The following is an 18,219-nucleotide window of genomic DNA, read 5'->3' on the forward strand; positions in this document are numbered from 1 at the left end:
AAAAAGAAAAAATTTCGTCGAAAATTTTCTATATTTTCATATAGAAAAAATTCGTCGAAAAAGTTTCTATACTTTTATATAGAAAAAATTTCGTCAAAAATTTTTCTATGTTTTTATATAGAAAAAATTCCACGAAAATGTTTCTATATTTTCATAAAGAAAACATTTCGTCGAAAATTTGTCTATATTTTCATATAGAAAAAATTTCGTCGAAAATTTGTCTATATTTTTATATAGAAAAAATGTCGTTGAAAATTTGTCTTAATTTTTATATAGAAAAAATTTCGTCGAAAATTTTCTAAATTTTTTATAGAAATTTTTTCGTCGAAAAATTTTCTATATTTTTATATACAAAATGTCGGTATCGTGGACTTACTTCAAGAAATGTTGAAAACTCTGCACCGAACATGCCGACCAACGGAAGCCTCTTTCGGTGTGTCGCAAATCGGACATAATGAAGCCATCTTCCCATCGACAACGTTGGGCGCCAGGTCCTCCCAAATAGCTGGGTGGTGGTGAACCATCATGAACAGCACCAAGTCTGCAAATAACAATAACAACAATTAAATTAAAAACTTACACCAACAACACTAAACTCTGCACGTTAAAAGCATGATAGGTATTTTGTTGTCTGTACATTTTTTTGTTTGTAGATTTTTTATAAATAATTTAGCGGATATGCATAAATTCCATTACTTCATTTCAATTTTCCAACAAAAACAAGCTAAACTTGATTACAACTAAAAACAGTGACAATTTTTTTTGTAACGGAAATTTCATTGCTCAATTAAAGTTGCCTGTGATATTTTTTTCAATTTTTTTTTCTTCAGGCCGGCTTTATTATCACATCCACCCAACATTTGTAATAACCCGCTTTGTATTACATTGTAAATGGCAAAAACAACAATTCAACCAATTTGCTAAATAACTGGAATGCGTAAAGCTTGAGCGACATAATGATAATGGGTGTGTTTTTTTTTGTGCCCCGCTCATTTGATAACTGTATTATTGTTTTTTAATTTTTATATTTTTTTACTTACAAATGGCCCACTTCATGAGCGGCAACAATGATGCCACTGAAACCACCGGTATCTTCAATGATAGCAACACTGTTGACTTTTTCCAGGCGTCTATTGACCACACAGGCACCTCCAACATAGGCGAAACCTTGATATTGAAATAAACGAGTGGGAAAAATTGGAAAAATAAATTATGACATTATTATGAGTTCCACAAAAAAATATTTTAATAGAGTACAACTAGTTACTGGCATACAATTGGACCTCAAATACATGGGACTGAAGTTAATAGCTTTTTAGGATTTTAATTGGTGAAAAATAGCAAGAATTTTTTTTTTATAGATATTAATAACTTGTTGATCTACTTTGATCTCAAAATATCTGTCTGAATATTTGAGATCCAACTATATTGCAACAGTTTTATAAAAGCGTGGCTAGAATTTCTGATATGTAAGCTCTTAAATGATATAAAGAAAATATTTTAAACCCATCCACCATTAGTTTTTAATATAAGTAACATGTTTTTATTATTATTAATTATGTTAGTACAGATGTTTCCGAATACCATACAACCGAAATATGTTAAAAAGCAATATCCACGCTTTTAAATCCAATAAATTAAAAAATACGTAACTAGAGCAATACTGATGCATAGTTTTAGGCTTTGTGTAATATTGAATATCAGCTGATTACCATAGTGCTTATTACAATAATACAAATGCATACTTTTAGGGTGTGATATTTAACAATATTATTCTTCTAAATTTAATACACCATATAACTTGTGTTTTTCAATATATTTTACATTTTTCAATCTCTTAAATTTGACTGAAACATTTAATATGTTTTTTAGTAGGGGAACGCTTTGCATGTAGAAAAACGTGATTTTATTATTTAATTTAAATTTGTAGAATATTTACAACATTGTTTAATATTAATTAATTTAATATTAGGTTGAGAATCGAAAATGTCGATAAAATTGGAGAAACGATCGAAGTTGATCGGCTTGTTAGCAGTCGTAACATCGCTTAGGAGCTAAAAAGTTTTAAACCATTTAAACAAAGCTGGATTCAAAAAGAAGCTCGATGTTTGGGTGCCACACCAATTAACAGAAAAAAGGATGGATCGAATTTCCATCTGCGAAGAGATAGGAATGAAATAGAAACGGTGGCCAAACCAGGACTAACGGCCTGAAAGGTTCTGCAATGCATTTGGTGGGACTGGAAGGGAATTATTTACTATGAGTTGCTTCCAAACGCTAAATTCAATTGACCAGAAGCGGACAGAATTGGCCAACAGGAGAGGTGTCGTGTTCCCCTAGGACAACGCTAAGCCACACACATCTACAGTGATTGGCCAGAAACTTCGGGAGTTCGGTTGGGATGTTTTAATGCATCCGCCATACAGACCGGACTTGTCAACGAGCGATTTTCTTCTTGCATTGCAAAATTTCTTTAATCATAAAAAATTGGTATTTAGAGAGGATTGTGAAAATCGACTACTAGAGTTTTTTTTTTTTGCAAATAGAGAGCACCTTTAAAATAGCAACAAATCATACAACAAACGGTGCATATTTGGCCCAAGATTACTTTTTCCCAACCTAATATTTAGTCTGTCAAATTTTTCCTTATAATATTTCACATGTTTGGCAACATTGCACATCGAATTCAAGTAGAAATTGCGAACTTTGACAGTTAATCAAGACATCAGCTGCTCTAAATGGACTACCTATTCAATGTGCCATGGACGTGTAAAAAATTAAACAGTAGAGTTGTTTAGTTCACGAATGAACTAGTTTAATTGAAAGAATCACTGAAAAGAACGTGCAAACTAGGACAGCACATGATAAACTATTACCGTATGCTGGACAATAAATGCTTGAATTATAAGGGGAGAATGAAATATTATTTCCTTGTATCCATATTTCTTAAAAATTCAAAAGTTATTGTCCGTTAGAGGGGCGTCCACCGGATAAAAACCTTTATATAGGTAACAATTTTCTCTTCAATTTCATAAAAAACTAATACGGAAAATATTTTTTAGGAAAAACACCATTAGATAAGTCGGAATTTTCTCTTTAATTTCATAAATAACTAAACGCATACATTAGAGAGGTAGAAAAACTAGGCAAAAGGAACTAAATGAACCAAAAAACAGGACCTAATACAATTCGTTCTGGAACTAGTTCAAAATAATTCTAATATGATCCATAGATATCTAGGGGCTTGGTTTTCTTGATATGTATTTCAAGTTCATCTTTATCTACTAGACTTCTAATTTGTATCGCATATCTTGTGTGCGAGAAGGTAATCTAAGTCTATTCGATGTCATGACAAAGTCCATGTAGTTCCTTTTCACGGAGAATTTAATTCAATGCGGGTTACAATGGAAATCTTTGCTTTACTTCCGCGTTCGTGTAGATTGATTTTGGTTCGTTGTGAAGAAATGAAAGTTCTGCATCCTTGTATAATCCTAATCCTAAAGTAGATGATAAGAGACTTCCAAAAATAAACTAACGATTCTAAATGAACAAATTGATATATATTTCACGATTTTAAAAGATAACAATCTTATCATTGACACCACAAATCAATATTTTTTTTTACCTTATTAATGGTATTGGTCTAAGAAATTAATATAGTAAAAATGGTCTATAGACGTACACAGGGTTATGTCAAGATCGGAGTAGTAGTGGAGCACACATAATTAGACACATATAAAAATAGTATTGACACAAATAAAAATTGAACCAGAATTATAAATCAGAAAACGAAAAAATTCAAGACGAATATTCTTTAAAAATTTTAGGAAGAAGAGAAGAAACGAATTCCTTGGAAATTTGTTAGGGAGAAAAACAGAGAAGAAATCGAAGATTGAGAAATTGTTAGGAATACAATGAGAAGAAAACTAATATTCTTGAGCAAATTGTTAGGAAGAACAATAAAAATATAAGGCGTAGAAGACTCAGAATTTAATTTCACACATAATAAAGAAAAAAAAAAAAAACACAAAGAGAACAATTAAAAATAATTCAAGATCAAAGGAAATATTTATTCGAAATATATTTACACAAGACAATTTTTTTTAGAGGAGATCATTGACATTTTATTTTACAAGTGAGAGAAGAGAACAGTATTCGACAGAAGAGAGAACTTTTTTTACAACAGAACGTGCTAAATATTTATTCATTGAATTATTTCACATTTTCATATTTTTTCTTTTCAGTTATCTGTATATTACCTGCTGTACCACGATTACAATCACGAGCACCAGCTTCACGTCTGCACATATCAAGTCTAATTTGATTTTGTTATTAAATAATAAAATACGGTAAGTGTTTTTTTTTATAAAAATATATATAGTGTTTAAAAGTAAAATGAAATAAAAAGAAAAAAATCACAATCAAGGAAGGCGAGCGAGGAGCAAAAAGAAACAACATGTGAAAAAGAAGAGAAGACAATACGAAGATGTAAGTAGCAAAAATATTTCCTGGATATGTGTAGGGGTTTCGTAGTTTTCTTTTATATATTTAAAAATAAGTAGTTAGTAGTTAAAAGTAGATTTAATTAAAAATAAACCTTTCCAAAATTAGAAAGTAATTGTAATAATTTCTAAAATGTATCTACACAATTCTGGGTATAATGAATAATAATTTAAATTAGTAATCTTTCATTCATTGAATAGTTTCTGATTAAATAAGTCCGAGAAAGGGACTAGGAAAACGTATGTCGTACGTTCTACATTCATGCAAAAATCTACATTCGAATACACCGAATTCAAATTAATACACATTTTTTGCTATGTGAATCTCCCATAGAATAATTTTTGCGATGAAAATCTACCTATAATAGTTGCCAATATATACTGGATCGAAAAGGAACATTTATTCTAATAGATGAAATTAGGAAGTCTGAGGGTATCTTACGATAAGTAATTAAAATAAAAAGTTCTTAAAAAAATCTACTACAAGAAATAAACAGGAGAATGAGGTAAACTACAGATTAACTCAAAGGGTTGATCCAAGAGGCTATAGTAGCAATCGATATTTATAATAACTGTTGCAAGTATAATGCTAATTCCCCTTATACCCGATATCGGTTCCACTGAGCTCTGGTAGCTTTTTGAGATTAATATTATCGATATTCCAGTGTTCCCTTTCGGGAAAGTGACTACTCATAGGGGTTGCAGTAGCCAGAGATGATTATTATTTAATTTAGAAATATTTTGAAGGATATAAAAATGCCAATTTTAGGTAATTTTTGACTTTTAAATTATACTGACGTAGATATCGAAACATTATACCCAGAATTGTATAAATGCTACGGGCAATTTTCTTTGTTCTCTAAATCCTAATATTAAAAAGCACTTCTATACTAAATGTTTAGTAGGTTTATATAATTAAAAAAATATAAAAGAAAATATTTCTAAACTAATGTTGAGGAAAAATATTACCAAAAGTTTTCAATATCTTCAGTTTTAGGTTAAGTAGCATGTCTCGTTTTTATTGTAGCATAGCTGAAGATATTGAAAAATACCCAAAATCTTGTTTAAAACTATATTTTTTAATAAGGTTAATATGTCATATGTTTCTAAAATGTGCCAAAACAACAACTACAAAAAAATAATTCCAAACTAAACTAAAAATAATAATTAAGAAATAATTTTGAAATATCTTTACCGGCTGTGCCTTTTGTACAACGACCTCCTTTACGTCTGCGACACATATCATACCTAAGATCGGATTTAGATTTGTTTTTTTTTCGGATTGATTTGAAGATGAAAAGAAAGATATAGAAATTTCAATTTTGACAAGAAAATACAATAGTGTAGACTCATTCAAAATATATATAAAATAAAACAAAGTAGAAAAAATAGAGATTAGAAAAAAATTGAAAATCATAGAATTCATTTAAGGCTCCTCCTATAAAATTGTAATAATAACTCGATTTTTACAAAAAACTTACTTGGTTATGGCCACAGCAATATCATAAACCGGCAAACGTCTTTCACGGAATAAATATTTACCCATATCCGTTAAGGCTGCCGCCGAATCGATTGCATCACGTCCAACACGATTTCTTTCCAAATATGGTGTGGCATCACGGCCCTATGGGAAGAAAGGAGAATTGAAAAAAGTTACATTAGAAATTATATTTTTAACATTTTGGCTAATTCAGAATAAGGAAAATATTTAAATGTTATATTTCAATTTTATTGTAACCTTTAAAGCGAAATCATCTTTGGGTTTATATTACGCCACTGAGGTTTCGTTTTTCCATTTCGAATTTTATGCTAGTCTTTGCCTAACTATTTGAACTTTTTTGTTAGTTTGTCGAAATCTAGTTGTGTTATTTGTTTTTATTTTATTTTTATTGCTTTGTGGAATTGGGTTTCCTTCAAAATGGCACAAGTCATCTTCTTCATAAAAAGAAGATGGTGCAGTGCATTAGCAAACAACCAGGTGCTTATAGCCTCAATACCAACTGCACCAGCTTCACTTTAATGTAAACCAAAAACGTGATTCATAAAATACAAAACAAAGCATTTGACATTTGTATTTGCAAAATGGCAAACATTTATTTTTTGTAATACTATTTGGTTAATATAAACTATGTTATAGTTATACATAGTCTGTTTAAAATATGGGAAATTGAATGCACAATATTCGGAGAGGATTTCAATATAAAACTTAGTGATTGTGTGGAGAATATTGTTTCTTCTATCTACTCTAATAATATGCTCCCATTTCGGGTTATATTATGTTGTATCCGATTTCCTTAACCCAGTGGGTATAAGTAATGGGCACTGCTCTAGCAAAGCACTTCGTCTCGTAGGAGACTTTTGCAAATTGATCTATTCCCACATGTGGTAAATATGAGTTAGATTACGAGATGTAAGCTAGATCTGCTTACTTGCTACATACGATATACATATTGAGTTGTGCGCCTCACTCTATAAGTTTTCTGAAAGAATAGAAGAAGTGCTGGAAAATGTTTAAAAATTTGTGGAGGAAGATTTTTACCGACTGATTCTAAACTTAGAAATATAGAAAAAACTTGTGTTGGAAGATGTTGAAAAATTTGCGCAGGAAGTTTCTTTACCGACTTTAAAACTAAACTGATTTTAAACTAAGAAATTTAAATGTCTAGCTGTGTGTTTCTTGTGTAAAGGAGAGAGAGTTATACAGGCATCTATTTTTGTATAAAACCTGTGTGTTAAAAGAATTTATTGCAGTAATATGTGATGGGATTATCTATTATCATATGTGGTAAATTTGAGCTAGATTACGAGGTTGAAACATCGTAATCTAGCTACAGCTAATGGAATGAAACTAAGCATCAGGAGAATATGGTTTACCCGCTGACGACAGAACTGCAGCTGAGTTACTTCGATCTACCGTATCAGCTTTTGAAGTAAAGATTGTAACAACTGCACAATTTGCTAATACCATATGCTGGCTTCAGAACAAATAGACGCTGTTTTCACCCTACGATTCATAATATAACAACCTATACAGTGGCATAAAACCCTGGATCAGGCCATCACCCTACGTGTCATAATAGAACAACCTATACAATTGCATACTCCCCTGTATATACTGTAAGTCAACTTCAAGAAAGCTTTTGACACCATCAGATAAACTGCCGAACTGGTAGTAACCCTGAAAATAATACGAATAAAAAGAGTGATATACGAGAATAAAGAACTCTCGCTTCTTTACAATGCTAACATAAGTCAAGTGTTTCGCCGAATGCAGGAGTAAAGCACGTTTGCTTCCGTGCCACTTCTACTGCTCAAACTTGTACTAAATGAAATACTGGGTGAAGATTGCTGTCTGATAAGAGGCATATCATGGAATCTCTCACGGCAACTACAAGACTTCAATTATGCGGATGATATATGTCTTCTCTTTCCCACAAGATATTCGATATACATCAAACGTCCTGGAGAGACAGGCTCGCAATGTTGGTCTTGAGATTTATATTAAGAAAACGAACACTCTGAGAGTTAATTGCACGAGTACAGGAAACAGCAAGCTACATGACCAAGCCACAATTTATTTCGGTAATATCTGTCATCTGGGAAGTACTGGTACAACGAATGTTTGGGGTGGTCCAAAACAAATCGTAATCAATGTGTTTAACAAACGAGAACAGCATTCGGACGAAAGAAAATCAAGCTTAAAACTGTTTAAACGTTTATACAATCGATTCTGATATACGGCAGTTAAACCAGGCTTTGACCTAACATATAATAAGCAGACTCTTTAGGATTATATGAATAATATTCTGGTCCAACGCCATTAGTAACGTAGAGTTGTGGACCTAATGGACCACGAACTAATACAAAAACAAATTTAAAGTAGGAACGTAATCAATATGCTTAACAAAGTGAGGACAATATTCGTATGACTGCGAGGTGCATGGAGAAGCTCAAATATATCTAGGAAAACCCAGTATAAAATCGTCGAGGCATTTATAAAATCGATTCTGATATACAGCAGACAGTGTCAAGAAAAAAACTACAGGCATATAAGTTATATAAGCTATGTAGAGCTGGGGAATCTAACAAACCAGAAACCCATTCAATAGTAGATTAAACGTAGGGAATTGAGATGGATTGGCCACACATTAAGAAAAAGTGTCAAAAGTGGTCTTTTAGACTTTTCAATTTTTGCCACTGACAAAAAAAGTCGAGTCAAACATGTACAAAATCGATTTCCAACTTTTAGTAACGAATGCATAATCGACTAAAAGTTTGAGTTGTTTTTATGAATTGTTGACAATAGATAAAGTATAGTTCTGGAGTGTGTAATTTTTACACAAATTGTACTTTGTGTTAGTATTTATGAAGAAAATAGATCTTGTGTTGTACCCGAAACTACATACCCTTTATATTAACATTAACAAAATCTAAATATGAATTAAGTAATCCACTCCGATCTTTATGTGAAGAATACAACAAATTATGTAATAGTATATCTTTATCTGGAGGTGGCCGTCCCGGTCGGCAGGGGCGGGAAAGTGTGTCGATGTGGTTATCGCTTTGGGATTTCCTCAAATTCGACATTGACTTTTAGATTTTTCACTAAAAAAGTCGTTTAACTTATGCCTAACTCTTAAATGGAATCACCAAAGACCACGAAATCGATTTCGACCAAGAAATGCATGGCGACGAACTAACTGAGGAAGATAGCGATGCTTTGTGGAAAACCTATGGTCCCATTATGCTGCCCAATTTTATAGCCACGTATAAACATTACTCTTTATGTTCAAAATATACTTTTCGGTCTGCTATTTATGCGTATTTCTATTTTTGAAGGATCTATGGAAGCGATTTATTTTATGGAAGGTCAAGAGAATATATTGGTATAATTGGGTATATAAGTGGATTTATAATCTGACATCTCTTAAAAAATTTCGATTCGTCTATTCAAACATCTATTTTATTTAGTTAGCCTATGATGCAATAATAAGGTGATGTATCATAACAAAAACCTTTGTTTTTGTCTCGATTATCTGTCAAATTTTTCCTTATAATATTTCACATGGTTGGCAACACTGCACATCGAATTAAAGTAGAAATTACGCACTTCGACAGTTAATCGAGACATCAGCTGCTCTAAATGGACTACCTATTCATTGTACCATGATTAGCCTTTCAAATTTTTTCCGAAAATACCCACCCGGACTATGTCACTCTTTTTTATAAAGAACTTCAAACCATTTTCCTGTTAATATTCTAAAAAATCTTATCCATTATTTATTGCTAACTAGACGCCGCGAAGCAGGCGTTACCACTTGTTGCGGTACACTTTCATAAGACATTTACATTAATTTCTGATTTGTCAATCTTCTGGTTGTAATAGCTCTAGCTCCAAACGTTCTGCAAGACATAAAATTGCATATTTTTTCGTATGTGGTGTGTCTGGTAATTAATATGTATTTAAAGAAAAGAAAAAAAAACAACAACTAAAAAAGTATGGCAATAAAAATAACAACTTAGAATGTAATAACATTGATATTAAAACCGTTAATAAATAATGTTAATGTCTTTGGTAATAAAACATCTGCATGAATGGAATAGCACAGCCAGAGCAACTTCAAGATAATGGTTAGTGGTCATGGTACACGTGAGTTTTGTTGAGAAATGTAAGATTACAAGAACGTACATACGTACATATATAGACAATAAACATACAAGTTATACAAATTATTTGTTATTGTCCTCGTTTTTTTGTTGCAGATTTTAAGATGTCCAAGTCTTCGGTGCTAAAAGTTGTCCAAGAATTTATGTTAAAAGCCAATCGGCCATATGCCATTAATGATGTGGTGGATGGTTGTGGCAAGGATTTGGGAAAGGCGGCCGTACAAAAGTGAGTAGTAAAACGAACTAATTCTATTTATTATTCTCAGAGAAATTATTTATTTAATATGTATTTTTGTTTTCTTTTTAGGTCCTTAGACTCCCTGGTGGACAAGGAGATTTTGGCAATGAAAATGTATGGTAAAAATAAAATATATTTCCCCAAACAGAATAATAATATAGGAGAGGTAAGTAAATAATTTCGAATTCTTAATTAAAAAAAAATTAACCAATTTTTAATTTCAGTTAAAAAAGGATGTGATGATGGCCAAACAAAAATTAGCCCAGGCCCGCCAGGTTTTGAAATCGAAAGAAAATCAGCTAAGTGAAATGCAAATTAAATTGAGATCTCTGAGTAAAATTAAAACCTTGGCCCAACTCGAAGAGGAAAAGGAGAATCTCATGGATGATATTCGAAATATCAATGAAAAGCTACGGCACTATGAGGCCCAGGAAAAGGAGACCAAGGTAAAGGGGCCTGCAATAAAATTAATAATTGTGTATACTCTAGAACATAAGAAGGGGAGGCCCTATAAATCATATTTGTTCTTGTTCAGAATACAAGTCTTTGAAGATTTAGACACGTCTTTCTATCTGTCCCTTGAAATCATTTTAGATCTCAAAATATTTAAAAAGGCGCTTTGAAATTTGACGCGTACTAGTCCTAGGATGTTTAGTATTGGAAATGTGATATATGGGTCCACGTTTTGGTATAGGCCCAACTTACAGTACCAATCGATATTTTTAATATTTTTGGTTCTATTTGGGTAGCAAATCCCTAAAATCCCACAAAATTTCGGAAATTTTAAAGTTTTGGGTATGTTTTTTCAACTAAAGGCTGTAATGACGTATTTTAGTTTCACATTGTCTATCAAAATCTGGCAACCAAAAATTATCATCATTGGTCCACATTTCATGGTAGTCCCCATATAATGGCAAACCCTAATTTGTTTGTATTTTAGATATGTTACCGAATTGCCTGTAATTTGTTATTTTGGGTTCTCATTGGCTAACAACTCTCCTTACTAAAAAATATCAATGCTGGTCTATTTTTCAGGGTAGACCTCATACCTCTAAATATTCGATCTATGAGGATTTTAGACAGGTATTAAAATCGAATTGGATATAATTTGATATTTTGAGTTCTTATTGAGTATTAAATCTCCCAACCAAATATTGTTATCATTGGTCCACATTTCATGGCAGTACCCATATAATTGTAATTCAGGATTTTGCGCACTTTTTCCAAACAAATTGGCTAAAATTTGCTATTTTGGGTTCTCATTGATTAGCAAATCTTCCTACCAAAATGTTTCAATATTGGTCCTATATTCAGGATAATGCTTATGTAACGGTATCTCCAAATTTTGGGATTTTAGGATCGTTTTCCAACCGAATTAGTTCTATTTTGTTGTTTTGGGTTCCCATTGGGCAGCAAATCTTCCAACCAAAAATGTCAATATTGGATCACTTTTGAAGGTACTTCCCGATTTATTCGTAACCCAAAATTTCGGAATTCTGGGCAAGTTTTCCACTAGAATTGGCTATAATTTAGTATTTTAGGCTCTACCTACCAGAAATGATCAATACTAGTCAGTATGTTTAGGGTTGCAGCCGATTTGTTAACCAGCCTAATGAAAACAACTGCTGGCAGATAATTCACAATGGCCGAAGTTTTTACATAGCTCCCATATAAGACCGATGTTAGGAATTTTGAATGCAAATCTCACTTTGCAGTGTTTCATGTTTTGGCAGGTAATTTAAAATCTGGGTCTCGATTTTTTGTATATTTAATATTTCGATCCTGTTTATTTTAATATTTATTTCCTTTTATCTTCTCCTTTTCCAGCTCTCTTCCCAAGATGTTAAGAAAATTGAAACGAAATACTCAAATGTATCGACAGCCTATCGGAAGCGAAAACGTATTTGTAATGATATGCTGGATGCCATACTGGAAGGTTACCCGAAAACCAAGAAGGCTTTGATATCGGATATTGGTCTAGAGACTGATGAAGATGTTGGATTCAAAGTTGAATTGAAGCGTTAAGAACATAATTAGAGGTTGTAAATGGGGAGGAGGATGGGCAGATCCGAAAAGGATATAAATATCATGGGAAAAAATTGAATATTCCATAAAGAACGTATAAATATTTTTGTTGTATTTTTGTTCTCAGTCAGGCTGAGAATATCTGTGGAGAATATCCCAAAAAAATACTAAGGGAACTGATGAGGATCAATGGCCAGATGCCATACATTCTGAACTAATAAATATTGTTTTTTTTTAACAACAAACTGGGATTCAGCCTGACCATTTTGCAAAAACAAAATTCAAATGGTATCCCAATTACCCGTCCATACTACTGAACTTATAAATACTTTATAAAAAAAACCGACAGTTCATTGAACTCAAAAAAAAAAAAAAAAAAAAAACTTTGTAGAGCTATATTTGATATCTATTACATTAGTCTGCTAGTAATTGAATTCAACATTACCCCATATATTTTCCGAATATTTATATCTAAAATTTTTGTTTTTAAATCCTGAGAATATTGGTTCCAGAGCAATTAAATTCCCTAATATTTTTGTTAAAGTCTGTAAAGAAATTAATCGCCCCTTTAAATGTTTAAAATTTAAAAAAAAAACTTTCTATGAACTTCGTCCTATGTAAAATATTTAGAAATAGGTTAACCGTTATTTTTTTTCTTGTAACTGATTGAATTCCTTAAGTGTTCTTTTTCATTGTTTTGAATACTTTTTATATTGATTTATGTTCTTGTTAATACAATTTTGTGTCATTTTTTTCTGTTTGTAAAAAATGTGTAGGTGTTATGGAGATATTGTAAAAAGACACCTAATAAATCTGTTCCGTTATTTTTGGAAAGTAAAACAAAAATGTAGTTCTTGTATATTTCCATTGTATGGTTGTCATTTAGAGTTTGGTCAATGTGTTACTGTGTAGGAGAAGTAAACAAACAATTGGTATAGAGGAAGTAGAGGAAACCGAATAGAGAAAGGAATGTAAATTTATGGTTGATTGACATTTTAAGAAGTGGAATACATTTTAGAATTTATGACTGAAGTATCTATTTCATATGGTATAGGATTTCATTCCTCTCTCGACATACATAGAAGTAAATTCCTAATAATTTTTAGGTTATGTAAAGATACACATATTTATTGGACATTAAAATAAGAGTTAACAACATTAAATTTAGGGAGGATACAACAGATTTAAACATTAAAATTCCAATAATGGTATTTCTTCTAAAACCCCATATAAAACAGGATATTAGACAGACCACAAGAATTTCGAGAATGTTAAGTTTAATCTATCTGATACAGTACACAATAATTCCAAAATATCCTGACCTCCTGAAGGTGAGCAAATCTTCTAAAGTTCTTCCAAACATAAAAAAACCTCTTGGTTCTAACATTTCCTGGGGATTTCAACATAAGAAAATCTCCCACTCCATTCATTTTAGAATTTGCGTAAATGATATAGATATGTAGTCGTTGTTATTTCTATTCAATTACGAAGTGCGATAAAAATCATTAAGCGCAATAATTATCATTCAATTTACTAATTCTTGTAATTGTCATGTGTAGCAATGGTTTGTATGCTTTTGAAGATTGATGGCTTAGGAATTTATCGTGAAAAATTGCATAAAAACTGGTAAACTGGTTGCAAATACCCCCACATACATATCGATATGTATGTATGCATATAGCCAATAACCAAAACATAGATCAAGTTGCTCCATTAACATATTTAATTAATTTTCTTTGCATACAAATTGTCATTAAAACGCAACATATACAGAAAAAAAATATTTCGTGTGTGTGTATGTGGCGGGACGGACTCACAACCTGCTGGGAGTTAATTACAGGAAGCCATATTATTATTATTAGATCAGGGAGACAACAGCTGTCAGCTGTCAATATCCTAGAAATGACATTAATTTCTAATGATTTGCATATAATTCGCAACATGCAATTAATTAAATGAATTCCTAGTCGAAAACATTATGAAATCCAAGATAATACCACCTACCCCGATGAAGGCAAAAAAATAGATATGTGTAACAACTACAAGAGATTATGCATTTGACCCACTAACATTTCAAACTAAAAATTTTAAAATTCGAGCAGTTTTGAAAATAGTTTTTGTTGTTATAGTTTTTTTTTCATTCATTCTTTTTTTGGCGGAACACTCCTTCCTTCTTGGCACTTAGTTATGACCATTTGAACGAACGACCGGTTTCCTTTCTAAACACTTCACTCATGCCAATATTTGCTTAGGCCAAGGGAAGGGGTCTGGGAGGGTGTTCTTTATTAACACCAAAATCAACCAAGAAGACGCGGATAAAAAAACACCACAAGAATTAATTTAGTAAAAAAATTAACCAAACATTCGCATGGATCATTGCCGAAAACATTAAATTGTTGAAAAATTGCCAACTTCCTTAAGGTGTTGCCGGTTATAGAACCGTAACACACACAGAAAAAAAATGTAAATAAAATGTCCACAGATCTATGATAACAAAATTTAAAATACAATTTAATTAAAAGCGAAATGTGTTTTAGGTTTTCGCACATGATTTATAATCAACGCGGTTAGGTGCTTGTTCTTTTTTTGAGCGGTTAATTCTTAAAGCTGTCAGCTTGAAACGCACTTTTTAGCATGTGAAGATGGAGATTAGAGAGAGAGGAAGGTGCTCTATAATAGGTAATATTAGAATTATATTTTTTTTAACGAAGCCACAAGGCTTGGATGTTTAAAAAAATATTTTTTTTAACGAAGCCACAAGGCTTGGATTTTTAAAAAATATTTTTTTAACGAAGCCACAAGGCGTGGATTTAAAAAAAAAAATATTTTTAACGAAGCCACAAGTCCTGGATTAAAAAAAATATTTTTAACGAAGCCACAAGGCGTGGATTTTTAAAAAATATTCTTTAATCTCATAATCTAACTTAAACATACCACATGTTGTTATAGAAAAATGCTATCCCATTTTAAGGAAACCTAACCTTCTAGAATTGCGTCCTATCCCATTTTAAGGGAACCTAACCGTTTAGAATTGTGTAACTGCCGAACGAATTAGTTCAAAGGAAACATTCCCCATAAAGGTCGAACCACTTCAGGGACGAGATTGTCAATCTGTATAACTATCTACAAAGCAAAGGCCCTATATAACTGGACTGTATAAAAAATAAAACCCAGCCTAACAATATTCTGTACCCTTCACACAAGAGACTCACAGCAAAACATTTACTAGGGATAGATAAATCGACTTTTGACGAATCATTGAACTAAAATGTACTATGGAACTAACTGTGTGAACTAGTTCCTCTTGCGGATCGAACTAAAATAGTTTAAATCACTTCAGAACACAGATTGTCCAAATCATGGCGCAATAAAAAGGTAAACCATTTAGCGCATCTGATGACTCGATCAAGATCTATTAATAAGGTCACACAGGTAGCAATCGAAATCGGATAACAGCTGTTTTTTCTCAAGTCTGATGTCAAAAATTTGAACTTTGTTTACGTTTTCATAATGGAAGTCAATTCACAATAATTAATTTTGACAGCAAACTTGAGTGACTGCTGAAATCCAGCTGGTCTCCCTGGGTGGCCTTGGACTCGATTAACGGTCAAAATGCGTAATTACTACTTGAATTCGATGTGCAATGTTGCCAACCATGTGAAATATTATAAGGAATGTTTTGACAGATCTAGAAGTTTCTACACTGCGTATCATAACTATAGACGCACCCTTAATTCAATTGGTATGTTAGCTGAGAAATAAAATGGACCCATTAAGTTATTGTTCACAATAAAACGATCAAAAACACATATTATTCAACAAAAATAATTAATTTATTCTTTATGGTTTCGCCGAATTCTGCACTTTCAAAATTGCTGGTGTTGCATAACTATAGACGCACTTTTACAAAATTAGAAAAATTTATTTTTTAAAACTTAAATAAAATAAAATTACTTTTATATATAATGGGTAGGACCTCCCTTATTTTGAATAAGTTCAAAAATTTTATCCATCACACTGTCGATGAAAATTATTCGCAAGTCTTCATCGATTGACCGCCATTCATCGAAAATCACTTCTTGGAGATAAAATACAGTTTGGTATTGGAGGTTTTCGGCATAGACACGATGAGTCAAGATTCCACACATGTTCTCGATCGAGATTGCCCATCTCTATAACTTTCTACAAAACGAAGACCTTTTATTAAATCCCGGCTTAACAAAATACAGTATCGTTTACACAAGAGACCCATAACATGGCATAATAAATAGGTAGTCCATTTGACGCAGATGATGTCTCGATTTACTGTCAAAATGCGTAATTTCTACTTGAACTCGATGTGCAATGTTGCCAACCATGTGAAATATTATAAGGAAAAATTTGACAGATGGTCGAGACAAAAACAAAGATTTTTGTTTTGATACATTACCTTATTATTGCATCATGGTCCAACTCTAGAACTTTCTACCACGAAGGTCTTATCGTAAATGAACTGTATATTAAAAGTAGTTCGCGGTTTATTCAAATTCTCTATACTTTACACAAGAGACCCACAACAGTATATTTGCTAGGAAACGAAAAATTTCGTACCACGCGGTTTGTCCAAATGATGTATAGTTTACACAAGAGGCCCACAACAAGACATTTACTAGGGTAGCGAACTGAAAATATTCGTACCACTTAAGGACTTTCTACAAATCGAAATCGTTTTATTAAATGGATTGTATAATAAAAATAAATCCCAACTCAACAAAATTGTGTGTCCTTTACACAAGAGACTCATAGAAAGATATTTTTGTAGGGATATCTAAGTCGACTAATCGATTAAACTACAAATTACTATAAAACTCAAGGGATGACCTAGTTCCATGGCACAATAAATAGGTATTCCATTTAGCGCAGCTGATGTCTCGATTAACTGTCAGAGTGCGTAATTTCTACTTGAATTCGATGTGCAGTATTGCCAACCATGTGAAATATTATAAGGAAAATTTTGACAGATGATCGAGACAAAAACAAAGGTTTTTATTTTGATACATCACCTTATTATCGCATCATGGTCGAGACAAAAAAAAAGGTTTTTGTTTTGATACGTCACCTTATATTACGTTTACATTTAATCGGGTTTCATTAACCCAGTGGGTTTCAATTGCCAATTCCTTTGCATACATGTGAAATAAATCCTCATAAAGTAGGCTAACCCGGTAAAAAGTTCTATTGTATTTGCCCTTTTATTGTTGCATCATGCCACTTCAGAACCTAGATTATCCAACTCTATAACCTTCTACTGTATATTTAAAAAATAGATCCTGTTTAATAAAATTTTTACTCGATTTTGTTTTTGATAACCCCTTCTTTTTAAAGCTGACATGTAATTAATAACGATACTTTGTTTTAATCTCAAAATATCGTACATTTAATGTTACATAGGCAGTCGGGTTTTTTTCCTCTTTCAAACTCAAAAATCCTAATCGAAAAATCTCCTGACAAAATATTCTCCTGTCAATTAAATTAAAGTTCAATTTACGCAACGGCGAAGTTAACGTTAACGGCAAAACATTTTAAAACACGAGTTCACGATTCATAGGAAATCCATTCGTTGGGTCCATGCAAGACGCATAAAATCGAAAAAAACCCATGTCATGAACTAACTAACTGGCTGGCTTATTATTCACATTACAATTTAAGCCAGCTACTGGACGAACGTTTTTGATTCCGTACTAAAATCAAAAAGTATGATTTAGTATTGGAAGGAAAAGAAAAAAAAACAGTTATATTTAAAATTTA

At 32.0% G+C, this 18,219-nt stretch overlaps 2 protein-coding genes across 2 annotated transcripts in view; one reads left to right on the top strand and one right to left on the bottom strand.

Annotated features, from left to right (window-relative positions):
* Positions 1–18,219, bottom strand: part of LOC133325879 (A disintegrin and metalloproteinase with thrombospondin motifs like) — a 160,369-nt gene that overhangs the window by 9,108 nt on the left and 133,042 nt on the right. The window contains exons 7-10 of the mRNA XM_061534579.1: positions 5,984–6,126; positions 4,260–4,315; positions 1,041–1,167; positions 377–541 (exon numbers count right to left, since the gene is read on the bottom strand). Of these exons, the coding sequence (XP_061390563.1) occupies positions 377–541; positions 1,041–1,167; positions 4,260–4,315; positions 5,984–6,126 (491 nt within the window). The remainder of the gene's footprint in view (positions 1–376; positions 542–1,040; positions 1,168–4,259; positions 4,316–5,983; positions 6,127–18,219) is intronic.
* On the top strand, positions 10,259–12,432 carry LOC133325885 (uncharacterized). The gene is made up of 4 exons (XM_061534584.1): positions 10,259–10,395; positions 10,477–10,573; positions 10,632–10,853; positions 12,235–12,432. Exons 1-4 carry the CDS (start codon positions 10,274–10,276, stop codon positions 12,430–12,432), a joined length of 639 nt encoding a protein of 212 aa, XP_061390568.1. The 5' UTR covers positions 10,259–10,273.

This window comes from Musca vetustissima, unplaced genomic scaffold, assembly GCF_032173495.1.
Source record: "Musca vetustissima isolate MV318-11 ecotype Yass unplaced genomic scaffold, APGP_CSIRO_Mvet_v1 utg17337, whole genome shotgun sequence".
NCBI classification, from domain to species: Eukaryota; Metazoa; Arthropoda; class Insecta; order Diptera; family Muscidae; genus Musca; species Musca vetustissima.

Coding starts and splice junctions, on each gene's coding strand:
- LOC133325885 (XM_061534584.1), top strand. CDS start 10,274: ATGTCCAAGTCTTCGGTGCTAAAAGTTGTCCAAGAATTTATGTTAAAA. Junction 10,396..10,476: donor GGAAAGGCGGCCGTACAAAA/GTGAGTAGTAAA, acceptor TTTTCTTTTTAG/GTCCTTAGACTCCCTGGTGG. Junction 10,854..12,234: donor CCCAGGAAAAGGAGACCAAG/GTAAAGGGGCCT, acceptor CTCCTTTTCCAG/CTCTCTTCCCAAGATGTTAA.